This window comes from Trachypithecus francoisi, unplaced genomic scaffold (genome assembly GCF_009764315.1).
Source record: "Trachypithecus francoisi isolate TF-2019V2 unplaced genomic scaffold, Tfra_2.0 Lachesis_group16, whole genome shotgun sequence".
Taxonomy (NCBI): Eukaryota; Metazoa; Chordata; class Mammalia; order Primates; family Cercopithecidae; genus Trachypithecus; species Trachypithecus francoisi.
Window position 1 is genome coordinate 14,657,703 of NW_022681461.1, and position 23,460 is coordinate 14,681,162.

The following is a 23,460-nucleotide window of genomic DNA, read 5'->3' on the forward strand; positions in this document are numbered from 1 at the left end:
CACCTGTAAAGCTGGGTGAAGTCAGCTTTTAAAAAAAGTTACCTTAAGGGAAGATATTGCTCTTCTGCTAAGCATTTCACATGGATTATTTAATTTACATGGATTATTTAATTTATATGGATTATTTAACTTGGATTATTTAATTTAATCCTTACAATAGTTAAAAAGAAAATGGAGGCATGGGTAAGTTTAGCAACTTGCCCAGGCTCCACAGCCAATGAGTGGGCAGTAAGACACACTACCTCTGGCAGGTATTCAGATGTGGGAGCATTCGTCAGAGAGGCCCTACCTTACCCTCTAGCAGACTGACTTCCTGCCACATCTCCCTGTTTTTTCTTTCTTTTTTTTTTTTGTATCATTTCCTGAAATTGTCTTTTTCTGTGTCCTCCACTAGAATGCATGAGAACGTCAGTTTTGTTGTCCCCCTCTCTGTCCCCGTGTCCCCAGTCCCTTAGAACCATTGGTTGGTGATCAGTGAATATTTGTACACTGAATTTTACTGGCTATCAACATAAAACTATTTGAATACTGAATGTAAGATATAAAATTATATAATTTATTAAGAGACAAGGAAATTTGGAGCTGTTGCAGCCCATGGGAACTTCTGAATGGCAGTCCCCTACCTCCTGGGGTGCCTTATTGCCATTCTCTGCTCCAGAAGAACTTGAAGGGACACCCCTGAAAAGTACCAGCCCACAGGGAAACACTTTGCCATAGCAATTTGCAGTGATGTGATTGGGATTTAGATAAGGCATCATCTCTAGGGAAAAGGATGCACCCAGGATGCCTTCTTGAGTCCTGATGACGTGATAGGATTCCAGTAAGCACAGGCAGCCCTTCACTGTGCCATGTCTTTTAACTAATTATGGCAATAATTAATTGATTAGTATGCTATGGCCTCTATCACAATGTGAGTAATAGTCTTAGAGGTGTCACTCCTGGGTGAGGTGTGTATGTAGGTTGTGGGATTCTGCTCTTCTGTCAGTTATGTAGGTTTCCATTCCAAAATTGCGGTACTTCTGAAGTCAGTTGATTTCCTTCTGATATCCCTTCTCACCCTCCCTGTGTAGGAAAATTGAAGTCAGCCTTAATTTGACACAAAATGTTGCTCACCTGTGGAGTTTTGAAGGTTGTTTAAGAGGGTGAACGTATTTAAATGAACACAATATTTTTTTTTTCCTTTAGGAAAAACGCAAAGCTGAGGAAGCCCTCAGTGACCTCAGACGTCAATATGAAACTGAAGTAGGAGATCTGCAGGTGACCATTAAAAAGCTAAGAAAGGTAGGCATGTGGCAACTGGACTATTAGGAACAGCCTCAGCATCTGAGTGTATCTAAGTCATTAACAACCAAAAACATTTGGAATCCTATTGAAGTGGCACATAGATCAGATTTCAGAATCAAGGAATTCCTTGGAAAGACCTTTTTTTTTTTTTTTTTTGAGACTGAGTCTTGCTCTGTCAACCAGGCTGGAGTGCAGTGGCAAGATCTTGGCTCACTGCAACCTCTGCCTCCTGGGTTCAAACAATTTTCCTGTCTCAACCGCCTGAGTAGCTGGGATTACAGGCATGTGCCACCACGCCTGGCTAATTTTTGTATTTTTAGTAGAGGCAGGGTTTCACCGTGTTGGCCAGGCTGGTCTCAAACTCCTGACCTCAGGTGATCCGACTACCTTGGCCTCCCAAAGTGCTGGGATTACTGCGCCCGGCCTGAAAGACCTTCTTTTAAGAGCCCCTGAGTTTCTCTTTTGTTTCCAGGGGCCACGTGTCTTTTTCATAGATCTGATAAATATTTTCTGATCCCTTCAACCACTGTCCATAAAACTTCAGTTTGCTTTCCTTGATCTTCACCAGCTTAGTGCTCAAGTCCTTCGTGTCTAGTGGACTGCATGCCTCATGACTGTTTTTCTTGGTCATGTCAAATATCCCTGTGTCCCTACCCCTAGCTTATTGCAAAGTGCATGGTAAGTATTCAGGGAATATTTATGAAATGAAATGAATATTGCTCTTCTAAGTAGAAAATTTCAGACTGAGGGTACCCTGATCACCAAGAGTCACCTGTTTTTGAAGAAGAGCAGAACTTGCTGAAGTGTGAGCAAAGACATGATTAGTTTTTTTTTTTTTTTAATGTAGTTGGTTTTTGGCTTTTCCTCTATTTGGTTTCTAATGAGCAGGTTCTGTTTGGCTCAGTCATATCTGGCAGTTGTTTACCAGGTGGCTCTGTAGGGGGTGGAGGGGAGGGGAGGGATGCGTATCATTTGTCGATTTCCATGGTATAAATACTCCTGTCATTACTGATTTCATGCTACCAAGTTGATATCACTGAATTTAAGGTTGAGAAGAGATGCTTAAAGCAGACTCTCACCTGCTGGTACAGGCTGGCTCCAGCACTGTACTAGACACACTTCTTGGATCTGTTTTTCGTTTTTCCCATAACTAATGGGAATGTGTTAGCTAAAATGAAAATGGGTAATTAAAAAAGGATCATCCTTGCTGGGCATGGTGGCTCATGTCTGTAATTTGGAAGGCTGAGGCAGGAGAATTGCTTGTGCTCAGGAGGTCAAGACCAGCCTGGGTGACATAGTTGAGATCCCACCACTGTAAAAATAAATTAATTAATTAATTAAAAAAATTAACTGCATGTGGTAGCACATGCCTGTAGTCCCAGTGAGTCAGCAGGCTGAGGTGGGAGGATCACTTGAAGCTGGGAGAGCAAGGCTGCAGTGTGAGCCATGATTATGTCAGTGCCTTAAAAAAAATAAAAAAACATTTCTGAAAATGGTGATGAGCTTAAGTGACAATTAGCTATATTTTGTATTTTATACGCTATTGCAATTTAAACCTCTGGGATGATTAAGAATTCTCCCCAGTAGCCTCCTTAGAAAATTAACATCAATTTGAACCTTATATCTAATTTTCAAAAGTTATTAGGCCATGCATACTATGCTTATAGTACAGAATTGAATAGACCAATCTTCTGTTTATGCTAGAGCCACAAATTCACTGAGTCAGGGCCCTGACTTATTTCTGTGGCTTCCCAAATCTTTAGACTAAGGTAACGTCTACAAGAAGAGATGCCACAAATGATGAGGACCAAGTGGTCTGAACAGTAGGAAAGGCCGTGTGTCGGGAGACCTGAATCCTTGTCAAAACTGTACCCATTTTTCCGCTGAAGCACCTGGGACAGTTCAGATCATCTTTCTGGTTTCTGATCTGTAAAATGCAATTAATAATAAACTGTCCTTCCTGTCCATAATGACTGATATTTTATTGACTTTGCAGTTCACTAAGCTCTTTTTCATGATTTAAAAAATCAAATTCTCAAACTTTCTCTGAGGAGGGTATAAATAACCTGCTTTTAGAGAGAGGTTAAATAACTTGTTCAGAGTCACACAGCTAATAACTGATGGAGCCATCTTACTACACAGTTTGTGCTTTCTCACTTACTTATACCAGACTTCCTGCATACCTGATGTGGTTGTTATGCAAAACAGCAAGATGTTTATTTGAGAGTACGTTAAGGGCTATAGCTTACTAATTTGTTATAATAGCCACTAACTGTGTCCTTGATTCTGAGAAACTCACTTTTTCCAGATGGTTTTTCTTCTCTGAAGTCAAAATGCGTGTTTAAATCAATGGCTCTTCTCAGTCATAGTCAGCCTTGTGGCAGTCATGACGTTTTTATATAAACATTATCCCTTTATAGCATCTGGCAAGGTGAAGAAGGTCCAGAGTCAAAGCACTTACACTTGGTGAAATGTGGGATCCATTTTGATCAGTGCATAAACATTCCATAAATGAATCCCAGCAGATCCCCACCATTCCCAGAGGATGTAAGCTGTTTGTAGGAAAGGCATTTTGTTGTTGTTGTTGTTCTCCAGGTTATAAATGCTGTGGAACCAATTTAGTCTGGTAATCGTAACGAGTATGTAATTGTAATAGAAATAAGTCAACCAGCAAGCAAAGCTCATGCAGAAATGAGTTAATCCTCAAGCAAAGCTTAAATGTAGGTGTTTATATAATCAAGTGTGTTTGTGTCTCTAGCTTCATGTTATACTCAGATTTTATTGATTTTAGTTATTTAATAAGCATTTCTTGAACTCACCATGAAGAGAACATGTAGGTGAATCGGACACTAATTCTGCTCTTAAAAAATCTTGCTCTCTAGGAGGGAAGGTAAGACATTTCTAAATAATTGTAATACAGAGTGGAAAGTGTTAAATGCAGGTAATACAAAGGAGAATAGAATGATCCAGATTTCAACGTAGCATAACTGAGTAAAAGCAAGAATTGGATTACTTAATAGTTGAATGATTTCCAAAAAGGGCTTTTCAGCTGTTTCCAAAAAAGTTCATTTCACAACCAAACCCCCTTTTTCAAATGTTTAAATTATTTAGAACAAAATTTCAAATCCTTATGGATTTTATGTAGTTTAATGATTTATAAAGCCACATAATGTTGAAAATTGGTGACTTCTAGAATTCTCATATGTATATTCAAGGATAGTCCTAAACTTAAAGCAATTCGAAGTGAGTTTGTAAGCACACAACTTTTATTTGGTCTTTCAGCTCGAAGAACAGTCAAAACACATAAGTCAAAAGGAAGATGTGGCTGCATTGAAAAAACAAATTTATGATTTATCAATGGTAAGAATTACCTTTTCACTTACAGAAATGCACTTCCTGTTAGACCACATCATCATGCTCTTATTTCAGTGTTCCAGGAAGACCAGCTTAAAGAGAAATTAATACTATAGTTAGAAAAAGTTCTTAAAATACGTTTGATCAAAGATATTATTTATGCAGGCTTTTCCCTCAATAATATGCCACTTATTGTGAAAGCTTTAACTTACTTTTCTTACAAAGTAGTAAAGACATAGTGTTTAAGTTTTGTAAAACATGGTAAGCCCTGTATTCTTCCAACATCAGCTCTGGTCTGTATGATGTGATGCTTTGTGATGAGGATATTAGTGCCTTGCCCCTTCCTCCAAGTTTTTTTTTTTCTTTTCTGTCGCTTTTCCATCTTACGCCAGCCACGTCTTTACTTTTAGTACTAACAAAATTGATAACATTTACATCTCTTCTGTTATCTTTACTAAGTTTTATTTATTTTGGTTTTAGATTCACTCCCAAATTTGAAAGCAAATAAAGAGCGTTTTCTTTATTATGATTCTAAATATTTTCACTGCAGAGCTAAGAAATGAATGAGGCTTGCATTTCTTTCTCTCCATTCATTATCTCTGTTCCACTTAGAAGGCTCCCAGCTTCGTGGTCAAATGAATTCCTAGTTCCAGATTTTTCCACATCTTAGTTGGCTTTGTATTTGGATGATGACATTCTTGTAGAGTTATTTGTTTTTCTTGGATTTTCTGGTTGATTTTTTGGTTTCTTGTTGCAAAAAGAAGCTCTACTATTTTCATGATATCACTGATACCTTAAGACTTATTTATTCTTTCCAATGCATGAAATTTGTTTAGTGTTTCTTCTTGAAAATATTAATTTTGGAGTCTATAAAATTTCAGTTCTTTTTTTTTTTTTGAGGTGGAGTCTCGCTCTGTCGCCAGGCTGGACTGCAATGACATGATCTCAGCTCACTGCAACCTCTATCACCTGTGTTCAAGTGATTCTCCTGCCTGAGCCTCCCAAGTAGCTGGAACTATAGGCACGCACCACCACGCCTGGCTAAATTTTTGAATTTTAATAGAGACAGGGTTTCACCATGTTGGCCAGGATGGTCTCGATCTCTTGACCTTGTGATCACCCACTTTGGCCTCCCAAAGTGCTGGGATTATAGGCGTGAGCCACCGCACCTGGCAGAATTTCAGTTCTTATTGGACTGTTTGTTAAACTTGCTACCCATATGTTCTGCAATTTCTTTTCACTGGGCTTTTCACTGAATTGCAGCATTTTGCATATTGCAATTTTTTGGGAGGAGAGGGTTTCATCCTCATTTCGCCATAGCACATCCTCAAGAAACTTCTTCAGAAAGAACATGTGAGAGAGAAATTTTCTCTGTTTTTGAATATTTGAGAATGTCTACATTCTCCCTCACAATTTATTAAGTTTGTCTAGATAAATAGGCTTTTCTGGGACTCCTCTGGGATTAATTAATTTAATTCTTTCTCAGTACCATTTTTTTTTTCAAATACCTGGCAGTGGTTGGTGATCTGTTCATATTTTAAAGTGAAGGACTAGCTTGGTTACTTGAGGTAGGATCCTGTGGGGTGTGAACAGATCGACTCACCTGAAGGCCTCTCTCCCAAAAGAGTGTCTTCCTAGGAGCTCTGTGTGTGAAGCTGGCAAGGGACCCCAGGTACCAGTGTGAGTGGGGCAGGGATATTCAGAGAGAAGCCTTTTAGCTTTTTTTACAGGAGCCACTCAATTTAAAAAAAGATAATCTCTGTCTTGTCTTTAGAATCCACTCTGGCTCTCTACTGTTACTTGCTAGGGTAAGACGGGGGTGGGCTTGGTGGGAAGGGTGCCTTACTATACAGTTTTAATCTCTCTTTCCAACTCCATATCTGGTTCTGTCTTTCTGGGGTTCGGCCTGGTCACTTGTCTCCTTCTGGGTTCTGTGTCAAAACCTTGAACACACTTCCTCTAGACTTCCATTTCCCCACTCTATTCCCTTTGACAACACATTTCCATCAGTTTCCATTTTCTAGAAGTGCGTTTAAGTCACTTGAATGCTCTGGCCCCCTCTTCCATTCTTTTAGCTGTTATTGGTTCATTTCCTTTGGCATTTCGTTTTAATGAGGTTTTGGAAGGGGAAAAAGACAAATTCATGTGCTCCATCCACCATCTTGAATGGATGTCTCCAATATTATTTTAAGAAAACACAGAAATTTTCGGATCACACTGGTTTAAGTGCAAAACTTAAAATGTTAAGTGATAGAATTTATTTGTAAAAAGTACCAGTGTACGTACCAGGTGCTATAGGTACTATTGACTCCACAAAGTGTTTGTCAGTAATTTTATAGCTCTCATTAAATAAAGCAGGCGTTCGAATGGTTGGTGTCAGTTAATTTGCCATTAACGTGTTGAAATACATCATGGTAAACCCTTGACTGTGGTAGTTTGGTATCAAATATCAAGCATAGAAAAATGAAGAACAACTTTGAGAGTTTAGATTTTTGACACTTTATTAATTTATAATGATTTCAAACTACCTTGAATTGACAAATAGTTCTTTGAACACCGAGATTTGAAGAGTTGTGGAAGGGTGAGAGTGGCGTGGGAGGGTGACACGACACTACTTCATGTCTCCCAGCCAGAGGAAAATATGAATCTAATGACCTCCACTTTTCCTTTTATTCAGGAAAATCAGAAAGTTAAGAAAGACCTTTTAGAAGCACAAACAAACATAGCCTTCCTTCAGAGTGAATTAGATGCTTTGAAAAGTGATTATGCTGATCAGAGTCTGAATACTGAAAGGTACGAACTTTGCATTTTATTTGTTAGTTTGAGTAGAATATTGAGATGATCATCCAGGCAAAAGAAGCTCAGCTATGGAATAATGAAGAGTTAGTAACTTTGCTAATATCTTCTTTATTTTCAGTATCAGGTTTCCCAGTGTTTTTTGTTTTTAATTTTTTAAAGCAAATAGAATAATTAATTAGTGTCTGCATAGGCTAGCGTAGGACTTAATAAATGTTTGAATTAGCTGGAGCTAAAAGAATATACCTACAGTGTCAAGGGTTAGTGCTTATTAAAGTGCTTTGAAGTCAGGAATCCTGGCCATAAAACATAAGAAAGGGAAAAGTAGGCAAGTCTATTTTTGTGTGTGTTAGTTTTGCAGTATGATGTTAATACAATAAAACCTAATACACATACATACACTCACAGACATGTATTTATATATAAGGAACATAGACGTATATTTTTATATGGATGGTAAATATAAAATGCATAGATAGGTGTATATGTGTGTATCCCCTAGGACATGTACGCTTGGGAAAAATGTCTTTTTTTGGGTTTCTTTGCAAACTTTCATCGGAATTAAGGTCTTATAAGGTCTTAGAAAACAGTGAAATATTATTGTTTACTACATACAAGTCTCTGAACTAGATAAGGAGTTATGAGAATATATATATATTCTCAAGTATGTATATATTCTCAAAACACAGAGCCCACATCATATATATGATATATGATATATATCATATATATATATCATATATCATATATATGATGTGGGCTCTGTGTTTTGAGAACTTCAAATTTAGTTGGGGAAAAAAAGCAAAAAGATTATAGGGTTTAGCAACAGAAGAGCTAAAAAATATCAGAAGCAGTGCCACTAACGTAGTCATGGTTTGGGTTAATTGCTGTGTGATCACAGAAAAGATTTTGTTTTAGTTCAGAAGAGGTGAAGAACGGTATTAAAGAGGTGATGCTGGAGGTGAGCCTAGGTAGAAAGATAGCTCTGCTGGGAAAGGGGGGAGAGGCAGCCAGGATGGCACCATCAGCAACTCAGAGCTGGTGGCACTGCCGCCTGCCAGGCACTGTCCTGGTCCTTCACAGGCATTAACTGATCCAGTCTACACAACATCCAGTGAGACAGGGACCTTCATTATGTCCATTTTACAGATGGGAAAAGAGAGTCTCAGAGATGTTCCAGGTAAGGCAGTCACCAAAGCAGGGGCCAGAACATAGGGAAGGATACGGCTTGGGGAAAGGCAGTCAGACCACAGGGCAGAAAGAGACATTTTGAATAGAAAAGCAACAGTTTAAAAAAATTAAAAAGTTTAAGAGCTAGTTTAAGGTTATAATAGAAGGCCCCCGAATTTTGGGTTAAGGAACTTAAATTCCTATAGACATTTAGGAAATGTGTACTTTTATCATCCAGGGAGCAGATGATACTGTGAACCAAAGATAGCCTGGGCGTTTTGGGAAGCTAGTGATGAGGTTTGTGTGCTCAGCGGGATAGGGGCTGGAGGAGAGGGCTGTGTTCTGAGTGCAGTTTGGGGAAGAAGCCAGAGCTTCCATCATAAAGCAACAGAGGGATTGCCACAGGGTGAGTGTCTCACGCGCTTAGCAAGCCTGGTTCTTTGGGGGTCTCTGTGGTTTAGGTAAGGAGAGGAGGGAGGGCAGGAGTAGGGTGAGACAGGGAAAGAGGAAGGAATCACAGGAAAGGAGAAAATAGATGGAGTTGGGATTATATAAGGATGAGCAGGGAAGGTTCAGAGGATTGAAGGCACAGTTTCTGAGACGCCCTGAGGAGAAGGGACTCAGGAGGTTCAGTCCTCATGGAGAACAGAGCTGGGTCAGCGAGGGTGGGGATGGAAGAGCTGGTGGGTGCTGAGATGGGCTGAGGAGGAGAATCTCTAGGCTTGTGATGTCAGAGGTGGGGCAGAGCCTCACAGGAGAAAGCACAGGATGTGAATGTGTTTGTGGAGTCATAGAAGGAGAGGAGGCCGCTGAGGCTACAGAGGCCCAGAGCAGGAGCACGGGAAAGGTAGAAAACTGTGGCCAAGGACACTCGTCTTTGAAAAAGGTGGAAAAGGGTCTGGGAGGGTAGATATGGGTGAGGCAGGACTTGACACCTAATTCTCACTCAAACATAAAATATAATTTTACAGGGATCTGGAAATAATCCGAGGATACACAGAAGATCGAAATAGTCTTGAGAGGCAAATTGAAATACTCCAGTAAGTTATCAGATCAAATGCTCGTTACATTTACATTTCACTTATTTTTTGTTAATAAAAGACATAACACATAGAACGTGAGTTTGCCGTGTTCTGAGGACTGCATTTGTGGCTCAGTGTGTGTTTTCTTCTGTGGGTGTGTACTTGGCATCTCCTCTTAGCTTTCTGATGCTTATAATCCTAAATAAATTATCCAGATGTGAGGGATAGAGTGTAAATCTCTAAACATCTTGGGAAGTCAGGAGATATGTCCAGTGTGTCTTTATTATGCCTCTATAAAGAAGAACAGCCCTGAGCACTCAGCTTTCTCTGAGTTCTGTACCGCGAGTTCTTCAGGCTTCTCCTATTAGTGGGGCCACAGGGCTCTGCCTCCACAATTCTTTCTCAGTTTGTTGTGTTTACTTAGAAGTATATTTTTCTTAGTTTTTTTTCCTCTCCCCAAGTAGAGATATACCCACTCTGTCAGCTTTATGACTAGGTTATAGCAGTTCCATCCTCTGAGAGTCTTCCCCACAAAACCTAGCCCTCTCCCTCCCCTTTCTTTCTCTTCCACCCGGGCCGCATTGTCTTCTGGTTTCAGTTCCCCCCAATGAAGTCGGGTCAGGTTTGACCTTTTTTCTTTCCCACCATTTTTGAATGCTTATTAAGTCTCACCTGCGGCAGTTGTAGAGTTCATGCATTTCAGTAATCCTTTGAGTTATTTTATTCATTCATTCATTCAACAGATTTGTCAGTACTTCTTACAGGCCAGGTATGCCAGGAGTAAAGGATAGAGTGGGAAGTGGGTGAAAAATCTCTTTCTCCTTATGGGGCTAGTCTAGGAGAAGAGAGAAATGGATCAATAATTATAGAATTAATATAAAAGGCCAAATGAGAGAGATGCAGCAAAAGAAAGGTACATGTCCCCTAAGGGGAGCTTTGGCCTGTCAAAGAAGGTCAAGGAAGTGTTCTGGAGGAAGTGAGGATTGAGCTAAGATGCGAAGGGTGAACCAGGCTTAAGCTGGGGAAGGTTGGCCACTCTGTGGGGTAGGAGCTGTGGAATCATAGCTGTGCTGTACAAGAGGGTGCTGAAGCTCTGACAGCTTAAATGACTTCTGTTAAGTCATATGGAAATAAAAGTTAGGATTTGAACCCAGATCTGACTGAGATCATCACCCAAGTGTTTACTTGCTACACAACGGTGCCAGGTGGAACAGTGCCAGGCCGTGCATAGAATGCAGGAGCTGCCAGGAGCATGAGGCCTGATACAACACACTGCGTTCATCCCTGACCTCTGACATGTGGGAACTGGCTGGCCAGGTTCAGGCATTGAGGGAGCTTTCGAAGACCTGCATGAAATCTGTTCAGTCAGCAGGGCTGCCTGAAGGAAGAGTGAGTTCCACAGCTCAGACAGGTGACTCCTGCAAGGCCCTGTGACCTTTAAGGAGAGAGGAGTCATCGATTCAGCTTTTCTACTTTAAGTAACAAATTACCTCCGTTTATGAGGTTTGAAGGGAAGTGGTGGAAAGTTGCGGAAGATGATAAGCGATTCCACATTCTGAATGTTACAGCTAGAAAAGAAAGTGATGGCAGTGACCCCCCAATGATACTTTCCCTGTCTCTCTTTCTGCTTGTTTCTTTACCCTGCAGAACAGCTAACCGGAAGCTACATGACAGTAATGATGGCCTTAGAAGTGCCCTTGAAAACAGTTATAGCAAGTTCAACAGATCTTTGGTATGCCACATAGTTTTTTATCCTGTATTTCATTCTTTCTAGTGGTGGAGTATTTTGGTGTTGATGAAAATAATGTAATTTCTTAAAGGAGAACGTCACATAAGTCCTTATAATAATGAGGTCTTTACATAAAATGAAACGAGGCAGCATTCTTCCAAATTAAAAAGTATACTACCCCTCTGAAGAAATAAGTGTCTCGATGTTAACCAACTCTTTTTATAGATGTTCTAGGAATCTAGAGATAGGTGTGTAAGATGTAATCTTTGGCCTGAAAGAGTTTATCATGTAGTAGGAAGTTAAGATGTACACAGATAGATAGGAGAATCCCATAGAGGTGAAAATAAAATACTGCCCAGTTGAGAGCTGGGAGAAGGTGCTTCTGTCTGAGGGGTGAGTTTAACCTTGTGAGTATTCTTTATGCCAGTGAGATGCTCAGAATGGGAGCCTTGGATTTCAAACCCTCCTACAGAAATCAGCTTAGCTCATTTGGAATTGTAAGCATCTCTCCCAGACTGCATTTGTCACAAGGCCTTTTATCCCACTTTTGGAAGTCAGCTTCACGTGTGAGATTCCAGGGTCATATTGGGATATGGAGGGGTCAGTTACTAAGCCAAATTGTGGTTCAAGAAGAGACATGTTCAAGGAAGTTGGTGGTTCACGGTCCTGGCAATGTGGGGAACCACAGTACTCCTTTATGGAATGTGCAGTAGGGTTTGGACGTAAGATAGGATGAGGAGGCGAGCATACTATGGCAGTCATCTTCGTCGCAATGTTTCCCTTGATTTTTTTGCTCACATTTGCTCAGGTAGTGTAATATAACTTTTAGTTATATTAGAAGTTTGAATAGTGTGATACAGTTTTAAAAAGTGGCTTTGTGTGTGCCTGTGTGTATATAAAATGTTTACATGAAAATTACATGAACTAACAAATAATTACTTCTATATTACAGCGTATAAATAATATCTCACCAGGGAATACCATTTCTAGAAGCAGTCCCAAATTCACTGGTCATTCCCCTCAACCTCTAGGCTATGACAGGTATGTTAACACGTCCTCACTTTTTGTTCGAGTTCAGGATCACAGTTAAAAGGAAAGTAAATTTCCTTGGAGGTGAATTGAAATAATAGAATATATTTTGGTCACTAATTTATATTTTCTATGATGTTAAAAGTTTCTAAAACATGAATCATGTAAAAATTAAAAGTGTTTCAGAGAGAGTAAAGTTATTTCCTGAAGATGTTGTGAGTTGGTTTTTTATATACTCACCATTACCTCATCTCTAATCATGTCTTGTTTCTTAGAAGTAGACTCAATAAGAGATGTTTCAGGGATGCAAGTAGAATTATGGTATATGATGCTGCAGTATTTCTGGTGTATAATGTTGAAACTATTGGCATGATCTGTAAATATTTAATAGCTCAGCATAATATTATGTGAGCTATGTTGCAGAAAAGGGAAACTTTCAAAGCAAACATAAATATGGCTACTAGATCCTTATAAAATAGCTACTGTATTGAAGGAGTCACAGAGGCTTACCAAAAGTTAGAGTTTAGCCCTGCATTTAATCAAATGAACTGAAATATTAGGCTTTTTATTACGTGAGACCTAGTAATCACTTAGAGATTACATGAGTGTATGTGTGTGTTTATACACATATGTCCAGTGTTGCTAGTTAAAAGTTAATTTTGTAATATGTCAAAAATTTGAAATTGGAAGTGAAAGCATAAACAAAAAGTTTCCAATTCTCTATTTCTTTGTGACTTTTAGATTCATGTTTATCCCCTTTTCATTGGGGTACTTTTGGTAACAAGAATAATGTACTTAACATCCTGGTGTTAGAAATGGTCAGGTTGCCATTTAGGAAGACCTGTTACGAAGGCTTATTGGTGATCACTTCTAAGAAAATTCTATCAGGTTTAAGTTGTTTCTACTGTTTACTGATTTGCTCAATAAAAAAAATCTAATGGCTTGATTTATAGATAGCTGACTATTCTGCTATTGAGAAATAATAGATTTTTTTAAATGTGTAGGTGTGATGTCATTTTTGACTAATATTTAAAATGATTCTAAGCAAATTGGGGGGAAAAGTATACAACTGAAAAGTATTTCAGAAATTTCACCATGATTCATTTTGAAAAGATTAGACACCATGAAAGGCTCATAAGAACTGGAGTAGAGCTCATCAACAAAACATTCTACAGGACAAAGTCATCATGTCCCCAACATGCTTGAGTGATATAACACTCATGTGCCTACTTCCTTGAGCTGTAACGAGAGACCACCATAGCCTCAACACCATGCCCTTTCTGGGTGTGTGTGGGGGGTGATTATTTTGATATAAGAAGTTAACATTTTATTTTCTTTTTGATGCTAATATAAAAATGTAATAAGAGCATGTTATACATCAAATTAGATGTACAATAAAATTATATTGTTTTTATAGCTTTGTTTGATTTTATCTTTAAAATTTATTTTGGCTTTATCTTTTGCAAGAACTCTAACAAAAATTTAATTTGTTTTGTACTTTTACATAGTTAATTATAATGAAATATTGAGGACTGGCAAGATGGTTGACTTTGAAAAGGATATGCAGTTCAATTGAGTTTGAGAAAGTTTGACCTGTACCTGTTTTTATTTTTATTATTTTTACTTTGAAAAATTTTTCAACTTTTATTTTAGATTCGGGGGTAGATGCACAGATTTGTTACATGGGTATATTACATAATGCTGAATGTGCCTATATTTTCAATTTAGAGTCTAGATGTTTATTTGTTTATTCAGGTGAATTGTTAATTTGGGACTTCATGTTTTCTTTGCTCCTTGTCAAAATACAAGTGGGCTTAAAATAAATCATAACCAGTGGTGAAGACATGGAGCTGAAGTAGTTTGTAGTAGATTATAATTAGAATGGTTTTCTTATGTACTTTACAGATGGACCTAAAATCAGTTTCAGAAGGAGAGTTTTATAAATAATGCAATAATATGTTAGCAATATATTTTCAATGTTATTGTTAATAATACATATTAACAATAAATATTAAAATATATTAATGTATTTTATTATTGTTATTAACAATATATGAACACACACTCACATGCACACATGCACACACCTAGCTAGCTACATAGATTGAGATATGATATAAAATTCTTGGCTCAGAATAAAGACTTTATAATTGAGCAGTATTGAGAGAGAGAAAGTTAAATCATCTTTTTAGTTCATTTTAAACATTTGCTAATGGCATAAAAATACTTTTGACTTCTCAGATTTACATGGCTCATACTTGATTATGTTAAGCTCACCTCTCATCTAAGCATGTCTACTTCTTGTTTCTCATATCTGAAGACCTGTGTATCGTGCTTATTCTCCCTTTCCAATGATTCACGTAAGCGTATTGGTAGGATGGTGCCCATGGTGTGTAGTGGGTGGTAAATAAGTCATAACCATCATTGGTAAACTTAGGTTCTTATGGAAATCAAATGGAAAAGCAAAAGTCAACAGGGATGTATACAGTTTCTTTTGATTCTCTTATTCGATGTGAATTTCTCCCTCACTTATAAAAGTTCCAGAGTTGCACTAATGTTAAGATCTGTAGAAGTCAGGAGTTCTAGCCTTTATCTGAGGCACCTCCCTCCCTATGAAACATCTCCCAGAGGAGTGTTTCTAGACGGTGTGTCAACATTTAGTGGCAGAAAACTTATGTGTCAAATCATACATTCCAGCAATGTTTCTAATTGCTTATCATTTTCATCAGATGTTTCTAATTGCCTATCATTTTTTGCCATGTTGATGAGAAATATGACACCCAGAAAAGCTTATCTTACTTTGTCTTGTGCAGCCTGAGAGGATGTGGTCTTCTTCACGTATCAGCTCTTCAAGTATTTGAAGAGAGAAACCATTAAGGGTTAAGTTCAGTACACCGAATCTTATTTTTCAGATCTGAGGGTCTTGAGTCTGACATTGTGGTTGCCTTTTCCATTTGGGCTCTCAGCAGCCCTTTTAAGTACAGATGTTATCCAGAAATGGACACAGTGTTCAGAATATAGTCTGACCTAAAAAGGCTCATATGTTCTGCATACATTTTTATAAATACAACTTGAGATTGTGTTTATGTCTTAGGTACCCTAATTCTTTTTGTATCAGGAAATAACATGATTTTTTAAATGGCCTTGTTTGTTAAGTGTTTGATGTAAGGGTCTTTATCTTAACTGATTGCTGCATAGAATGAACTGATGCTGCTTTGAGCATTTTATTTCCCCTAATGCCTAATCATGAAATACACTGAGGCTCTTAGCAAAAGTGAGAATGTCGGCCGACTTGATTCCATCTAATAGCATGTGGTCTATTGCCTGTACGTTCTTGAGCATCCCCAGCCCTCAGGTAAATTGGTCTTCCCCTTTATTACCAGGTCATCCCGCTCTTCCTATGTGGATGAGGACTGTGACTCCCTGGCCCTCTGTGATCCTCTGCAGAGGACAAATTGTGAAGTCGACAGCCTGCCTGAAAGCTGCTTCGACAGCGGCTTGTCTACCTTGAGAGATCCCAATGAGTATGACTCAGAAGTGGAATACAAGCACCAGAGGGGATTTCAGAGGTCCCACGGGGTGCACGAGAGCTTTGGAGGTGATGCTTCAGACACAGATGTAAGCCCTAGAAACCACTGCTCTCCTAGGCCTTCTACGTGATTGAAATCTGTCACCTTATTTGCCTTCTGTCTGTTATGGGAATCTGTTTTAAAGGTCACAAACATAAAGCATAGTTAATAAAATGCTTTTTTCTCCACAGAGTTAGGGAGAAATTCCCTGGGATTTCCATTCACTGTCACTCTATTCCCGAATATTAATAGCATTGACTGTTGATTTAGCTGCATAGTTTTCTTCTTTTTAATCCATAATATATACATTTTAGGCTTTGTTTCTTAACTGCTGACATTTTTTTAAAAAATAGGTTCCTGACATAAGGGATGAAGAGACATGTGGTTTGGAAGATGTGGCTTCCATCTTAGACTGGAAGCCCCGAGGAACTGTTAGTGAAGGCAGCATTGTTAGTTCATCAAGAAAGCCCATCTCACCACTCTCCGCCCAGGTAGGTGTCTCTGAGACACTCCTATTCAGGAACACTGCTTATTTTCTGTGCAGTGTTACTTATTAGGATGAAAACTGGCAAACCTTTGTCATTCACTGTGGCTTTTCCCCCCAGACAGACCTGGTAGATGACAACGCTAAATCTTTTAGCTCACAGAAGGCTTACAAGATTGTGCTTGCTGGGGACGCTGCAGTGGGGAAGTCTAGTTTCCTCATGAGACTTTGCAAGAATGAATTTCGAGAAAATATAAGCGCCACCCTGGGTATGGCTCCTATTTTGGTTGATAATGGGAAAATGATCTTCCTTAGCTTGATTTTTTCTTCTTCAGGAATTACATACACAGATACTCAGTTAAACAGTTTTTCTCTGTGTATGTACACATATATAGATATGTGTGTGTGTGTGTGTGTGTGTGTGTGTGTGTGTCTCCTAGTCTATGGAAAGGTCCTTCTTGTTTTGGCCAAGACCTGCTTTTAGGAAAGGAAGACTAAAAGGACAGAGATACCTGGCTGGGTGCGGTGGCTCATGTCTGTAATCCCAGCACTTTGGGAGGCTGAGCCAGGTGGATCACTTGAAGTCAGGAGTTCAAGACCAGCCTGGCCAACATGGCGAAAGCCCATCTCTACCAAAAATACAAAAATTAACTAGGCATGGTGGTGGGTGCTGGTTGTCCCAGCAACTCGGGAGGCTGAGGCTGGAGAGTTGCTTGAACCTGGGAGGCGGAGGTTGCAGTGAGCCGAGATCGTACCACTGCACTTCAGCCTGGGTGACAGAGTGAGACCCTGCCACAAAAAAAAAAAAAAAAAAAAGATATCTGCTTAGCCAATCAGATGAATCAAATCAAATTTAGAGCCTGAGATATCAGATTCATTTATTCAGCATGTATTTCCTGAGTTCCACTAAAAGCAAGATGCTGTTGTAGGTGCAAAGGATACACAGTGAAGAAGGCTGACAATCCCAGCCTGCACTGCACTTATGTCCCAATGGAGGGAAAAGGTACAAAAAAGAGGTTTAGGGAGCGGTGCGGTTTTACACAGAGTGGCCAGGAAAACCCTTTCTGCTAAGGTATCATTTGATGACAATCCATATTGTCACTTTGTCATTATGGTCAAAACCATAGCCAGATATATGCTCCGTTCCCCACCTTCACAACAGAATGGTAGAACAAGTAGTATCCTGATTTCCCAAATGTGCATAATAATCAGTAAAAGGAACTGAAGATATGCAAATTATCATTTATTTTTCTTCTTCATCTGAAGAATTCTTATTTTGATCACCCGAAATGTTAGAACAGACTGACTGTCCTCTTCACAATGGGTGTCTTTGTAAATTTATGGTTCTCTGATACACTCTTCAGGATAACAAAGCTGAACGTTTACTTCAATTTGATTCATAAAAAGACTACATACAGTATTTGGTTCAGTTGTCAGAGACCATGATGCGTGTGTGTGTGTGTGTGCTCTGACGTGTGTATATATACACACACATATGTATACATGTTTAGATATACATACATTTATACACATATACCTACATATACACATACATCCATATACACAAAACAGGTATCTGCACCTACACATATACATACAAGTATACACCTGCACATTCACACACGCCCACTCATACACACATGTACACATGCCCACACACACACACACATACAAATATGACTGAGTTCATCCAGTCATCAGGGAAAATAAGACATAGATTTTTCCCTTGGCTCATAAATTAAATCATTCCCCAAGTCAGCCAACCTACAGATGGTGCCTCTGCACACACGTGTGGTCTGACTTGCCATTCCTATTGGAAGGTCACTCTCCTTAAAGGTCATGTTCATTCCTCCCTCCCTGACTGAGCTGTGGCTTACTGGCTTTTGCCTCATCTAAAGAGGGCTTGAAAGTAAAAAGCCAATGGAATTATTTACATCATGCTCTCCACTCTCATGTTCCTTTTCAGGAGTTGATTTCCAAATGAAAACCCTCATTGTGGATGGAGAACGGACAGTTCTGCAGCTCTGGGATACAGCTGGTCAGGAAAGGCAAGTGCTTTCTGCAGCTCTGTGGGCTCTCCTGGGTTTGCACTAACAAGCCTTGCAGGCCATTTGATGTTCTTCATACTCAAAATTCTATAATTATAACATACTTTATAATTATATGCATAATTACATGTATAATTATAAAGTGTATTATAACTTTAGAATGCTTATCTTTTCGCACATCTTCTCCTTCGTTTACCTATGACTGCTGTGAGAAGAGGATCTTTAAGCTTCTTTTGAGCCGATGTTCAGTTGAGACAGAGAGTGTCCTTTGCTAACAAGAGAGGCAGCACTTTTGAGTGCAGTGACAGCCTGAGGAGCTCCCTGGCTGTAGAACAATAAATGATGGAGAAGAGAACCACTCAGCTCTGAGGCACAAACCAGATAGCGGACTCGCATCTGGTGATGGCAACTTACCTTGCATTCCTTACCGATAAGCAGAGCATTCAGCACAGATTTTAATCTTGTCTAACTCCTTGGGAACAAAATCATTCAATTGTTCAACCCATAAGTATGGGATGCCTGCCTCTGTACCGGGCATTATTCAGCATGCTAAGATTCAGTAGTGAACAGACAGGCATGAATACCTGTCCCCATGGCACTCATATTCTCTAGCAGACTGGGAATTTCAACATTTAAAAAATATTTGTGGTTGACATGACTGTATTTTTAAAGTACTTATAAAATATTGCGCTGGGTTTCGAGTTAGGGCCTATGTGTTGAGGTGTGCTCTTCCCACGGCAAATCCCCTGACCGCCATGTATGTAAAGTCCTGGTATGTTACGGCATTCCACACTGGTAGTTCCTCCACCCACCCACAACACTCCCTAACCACCACCACCAAAACTAAGTATTCTCTAGTTTGTACCTCCTTCCAGCCCCTCTGTGTCCCACATGTGGCTTCTGGTAGCTTGCTGCTGAGGTTGAAATTTTTGGAAACTGTGCTTCCAACCTTGCCCTGGTGATGCTCTGGTGATTGTAGACATTTTTGGGGTTGTTTGGTAGGGAGAAGGATTGGGTTTTCTAAGTCGGTCACCCAGACTCTCATCCTGTTACCTTTCACTGGGTCATTCAAGACCTTTGAAATGACTATTTCTCAGTTGTATATTGCAGTTAGAGTCTTCTCAATTTGGTGTTGATTTTAGAAGATGAGAAAAAATGAGCATAAAAGAGAAGAAGAATGAGGCAACACAAACTGACTGATTATGTGGTTTTCTCTTTCTCAGATTCAGAAGTATTGCCAAGTCTTACTTCAGAAAGGCAGATGGTGTTTTGCTGCTGTATGATGTTACATGTGAGAAAAGCTTTCTTAATATACGAGAATGGGTAGATATGATTGAGGTAAGAAATCACAATGGAGAAACAGAAAATTACATGAGGAAGTTTTAGGCTATCTTGGAAAATGCTGTTGCTCTTCTTTGTTGAAATGAACTTGATTAGGAACCATTGATCCAAGCCATCTGGAAGAATTGGATGCTACAGGCAGAACTGGCAGCATTCATCTCTTCCTCAGGATTTGGGCACATTTCCCTGAAGCCAAGGACACTAACGAAGGAAGTTTTGGGGAATAAAACTTCTAGGTTTTCTTATAGATAAAATCAGAATCCCATTGTAAGCAAGTAAAACTCCAGCTAGCCTAGGAAGAAGCTATTACAAACAAGGAGATGGTGTGGTTGGGTGTGTAGTGTAGTTGGGGGCTTGTAGGGGTGTCCATGGGCATGGGAAGTACAGGTGAAACACCATCTGGATATGAGTGTGTGTCAAGGTTCAAATTGTATGGGAGCTCTCTTTTCTTCTCAACCTTATTCTGGTAGTGATATGGGATCTTTAGATGTCTCAAGGTACTACCGAAATACCAACTGGTATTTTAAATATGAGCGTAGCTTCTATGCTTTCTATGGTTAAATAAGATGATGTCTTTCACCTGAGGAATGTCTCTGTCCTCTGTTTTCATGGTAAATAATTTTGAAAAGCAGGAAATGATTTTGACCCCATTTAGCATGCTGCCAGCAGTTATTAGCATAACACTGCAGTTCAAGCTATGGTTCAGCATGCTCTCTTGAAAAATAAAAGTAGCGGCTAATACAGCTTTTCAAGTAAGTATATTATTTGTAATTTAAACAGGCATTAAATTGCAGTAGTGGCTGAACAGAGGACTGGTTGCTGTCAGATCTCAATTTAGCTTCTGGCATTATTGTTCACTTTCTAACTAAAGAAGTAATGTGAGAAATGACTGATTGCAATTGGCAGTAAGACTTTAACGGTGATAAATAAATATGCACTGTGTTCTACCAACTTATCATGACTTAAAATGATTGTAAACACAGTGAAAGTGTGTTTACATTTATGTAACGTTTTTACTTCACAAAATTTCCCGTGTTATAGTCATCTCTCTAGCATCTGAGAAATGAACTAAAAAACATTATCCTAATATTTTGTGAGAAAGTTGAAGCATAGAAAGCATAGGTAGCACTTACTTATTTAGTGATTAGGAATAGAATAGGGGCTCAGACCAAACCTCCTGATTCAACAGTGGTTGCCGTTTTGATAAAGCACCAGCGTGAGCAGAAGATTACTTGAAGAAGCCTCTGACATCAAGAAGGAATCCCAAGGCCTGTAATTCCAGCACTTTGGGTAGTCAAGGCAGGCAGATGGTTTGAGCCCAGGAGTTCAAGACCAACCTGGGCAACATAGTGAGACCCCATCTGTACAAAAAATACAAATATTACCTGGGTATGTTAGTATAGACCTCTAGTCCCACCTACTTGGGAGGCTGAGGTGGGAGGATTACATAAGCCCTGGGAGGTCGAGGCTGCAGTGAGCCATGATTGTGCGCTGTACTCCAGCCTGAGTGACAGCGAGACCCCCATCTCAAATATAAAGGAATCCTAAGGTGTAATTAGAGCATAGAGGAGTGGTGACTATGCAAGTGAACAAATGGAGATCCCTGGGATAGAGCAGTAAGTCCAGAGAATAACAGATAACCCTAACTCATCCATATTAGTGTTTAAAATCCACAGCAAAATTGTTTTATTGTTGACATTTTTGGATTAGTCTTTATTTAAAATCTTTGGGTTATGCTGAAGAAGAGGATGCACAAAAGCTTTTTTTTTTGAGCAGCCACAGCGAAATAACCCTTATGTCGAGTGGCCACTGCCATAATTTGCAAAGCACCTTCACGAGCTTAGACATCTTTTCTGCCATTGGTATCACCTTTTCATAGGGTCTGAAAAGGAAGAAAACTGTAGAAGAGATGAATTCTTAAATTTGTTCTGGATGAAAAATTCGATACTACTAATGGCGTTTGACTTTCACCTTAGAAAAAGAATGGGCACAGTGAAGTTTCTCCATGGCTTACTCTTTCTAATTTGAGGAAATCCTGCAGGGACAGTTTATATGGCTACTGTAAATATGGGTAGAAATGAGTGGTGTGATCACCTGGATAGACCAGAGGATTGAGAAGCAGTAGACTGTCAGCGGTGAACAGACCCTCTTAATTAATAATTGATATACTTCGATGGAAAACTGCTGAGTTAAAAAATCTTGTAATAGAAGTATGGATAAAGTAAAATTATAGCCATTTATTTACCTGTCATGAATATTTTATTGATTGAATATTTGGGTAAAAGCCGAATGGAGATACTTGAGATGTAAGATCTCTTCCCAACTTTAACACATTCAAAAATATTTTTTGACTATCTACCCGGTCCTTGTGTAGCAGTCTAGGTTCTTGGAATATATCTGTTCAGAAAACAGAGCCCTATCCTTATGGAGCTTGTGTTCTAGTAGGGGAGACCGATGAAAAGCAGCAAACATAGATCAATAAATGAAATGATATGCTAGAAGGTGATAATGTTATAGAAACAAAATGAGAGCAGGTTGAAAGGCCTGACGATGAGGAAGTGGGCTGCTGTTTTCATCAAGGCAGCCTCACTGCGAAGGAGATATTTAAGTTGAGACTTGAAGGAGGTGCCCTTTACCTCTGTGGCTTTGAGACGTCATTTAGATGCCTGGATTTTTGGGCTTACTGAAATGAATATTTGACTAATAACTTTCAAGTGATGCCCCTTGCATCCTGAGATCATCAAAGAAGACAATTAACTAGCACATTAATGAGTGAAACAGCTAATTTTGGAGAAGGCCATTCATTCCCTTCTTTCCTTTGATTTTATTACACTCTGGAGCCTTCTGTCCAAGGAATGTTGCCTGAAGAGAAAGGAAGTCAATTACAATTTCATGTTGCGGCACGTTTTTTGATCCTGCATCAGGAATAGCCCCAAACCCAATGAGTAGGCAGGTATCTTTAGTCACTGCAAAGAGTAATTTCCACATGTTTTCCTCAGGGCTGCCACTTCTCTTATTTAGGAACCAGAAACTTGTGTTTCTATGCTAGTCAGGTTGTCTTCTTGTATTCTCATCATAGCCTGCTGAGGTGGGGTATGCCCTCATTCAGTCCTTCATTTTACAGACTGGGAGACTGCAGCGGAAACCTGCAGAAACTTGCCTGATCTTACACAGCCAGTGGGTCCAACTGGTGGAGGGGTGGGTCTCAGACTTGACTCTGCCACACTCATCTCACATTCCATGAGTTCCACTGTGACTCTGGGACCCTGTGACAATTGCATAGGCTGACATGGGAGCCTTATCTTAGAAACCATTACTTTGAAAGATTGGTCCTTGACTCTTTCTTAGAAAAATGTTGACCTTCAGGACTTTTATATTTTGCTTTTGTTGTAAACCAGAGAGCAGTGAGTGTGGAACTTCCAAACTGCCTTTTTGTTTCATTATAGCTGAAGAATTACTGTGTGTTTTATAACTGTAATAATGAACTTGACTTGTGATCACTAGTGTTTGAAGTAACAATTGTAGAAAATTATGTGGGCACCACAGCCAAATATGATTCTGTGGTCATGCCTTTTGAGTTTATATTGACTTGTTGTGCTCTGTGTGCTAGAGATAAGAAATTAACAGATATGTG

General features: G+C 39.3%; 1 protein-coding gene across 1 annotated transcript in view; it reads left to right on the plus strand.

Annotated features, from left to right (window-relative positions):
- RASEF (RAS and EF-hand domain containing) overlaps positions 1 to 23,460 on the plus strand; it is a 77,581-nt gene that overhangs the window by 40,315 nt on the left and 13,806 nt on the right. The window contains exons 4-14 of the mRNA XM_033236978.1: positions 1,186 to 1,281; positions 4,567 to 4,644; positions 7,316 to 7,431; positions 9,576 to 9,644; positions 11,274 to 11,358; positions 12,308 to 12,396; positions 15,768 to 16,002; positions 16,307 to 16,444; positions 16,559 to 16,706; positions 18,404 to 18,485; positions 19,709 to 19,823. Of these exons, the coding sequence (XP_033092869.1) occupies positions 1,186 to 1,281; positions 4,567 to 4,644; positions 7,316 to 7,431; positions 9,576 to 9,644; positions 11,274 to 11,358; positions 12,308 to 12,396; positions 15,768 to 16,002; positions 16,307 to 16,444; positions 16,559 to 16,706; positions 18,404 to 18,485; positions 19,709 to 19,823 (1,251 nt within the window). The remainder of the gene's footprint in view (positions 1 to 1,185; positions 1,282 to 4,566; positions 4,645 to 7,315; positions 7,432 to 9,575; positions 9,645 to 11,273; positions 11,359 to 12,307; positions 12,397 to 15,767; positions 16,003 to 16,306; positions 16,445 to 16,558; positions 16,707 to 18,403; positions 18,486 to 19,708; positions 19,824 to 23,460) is intronic.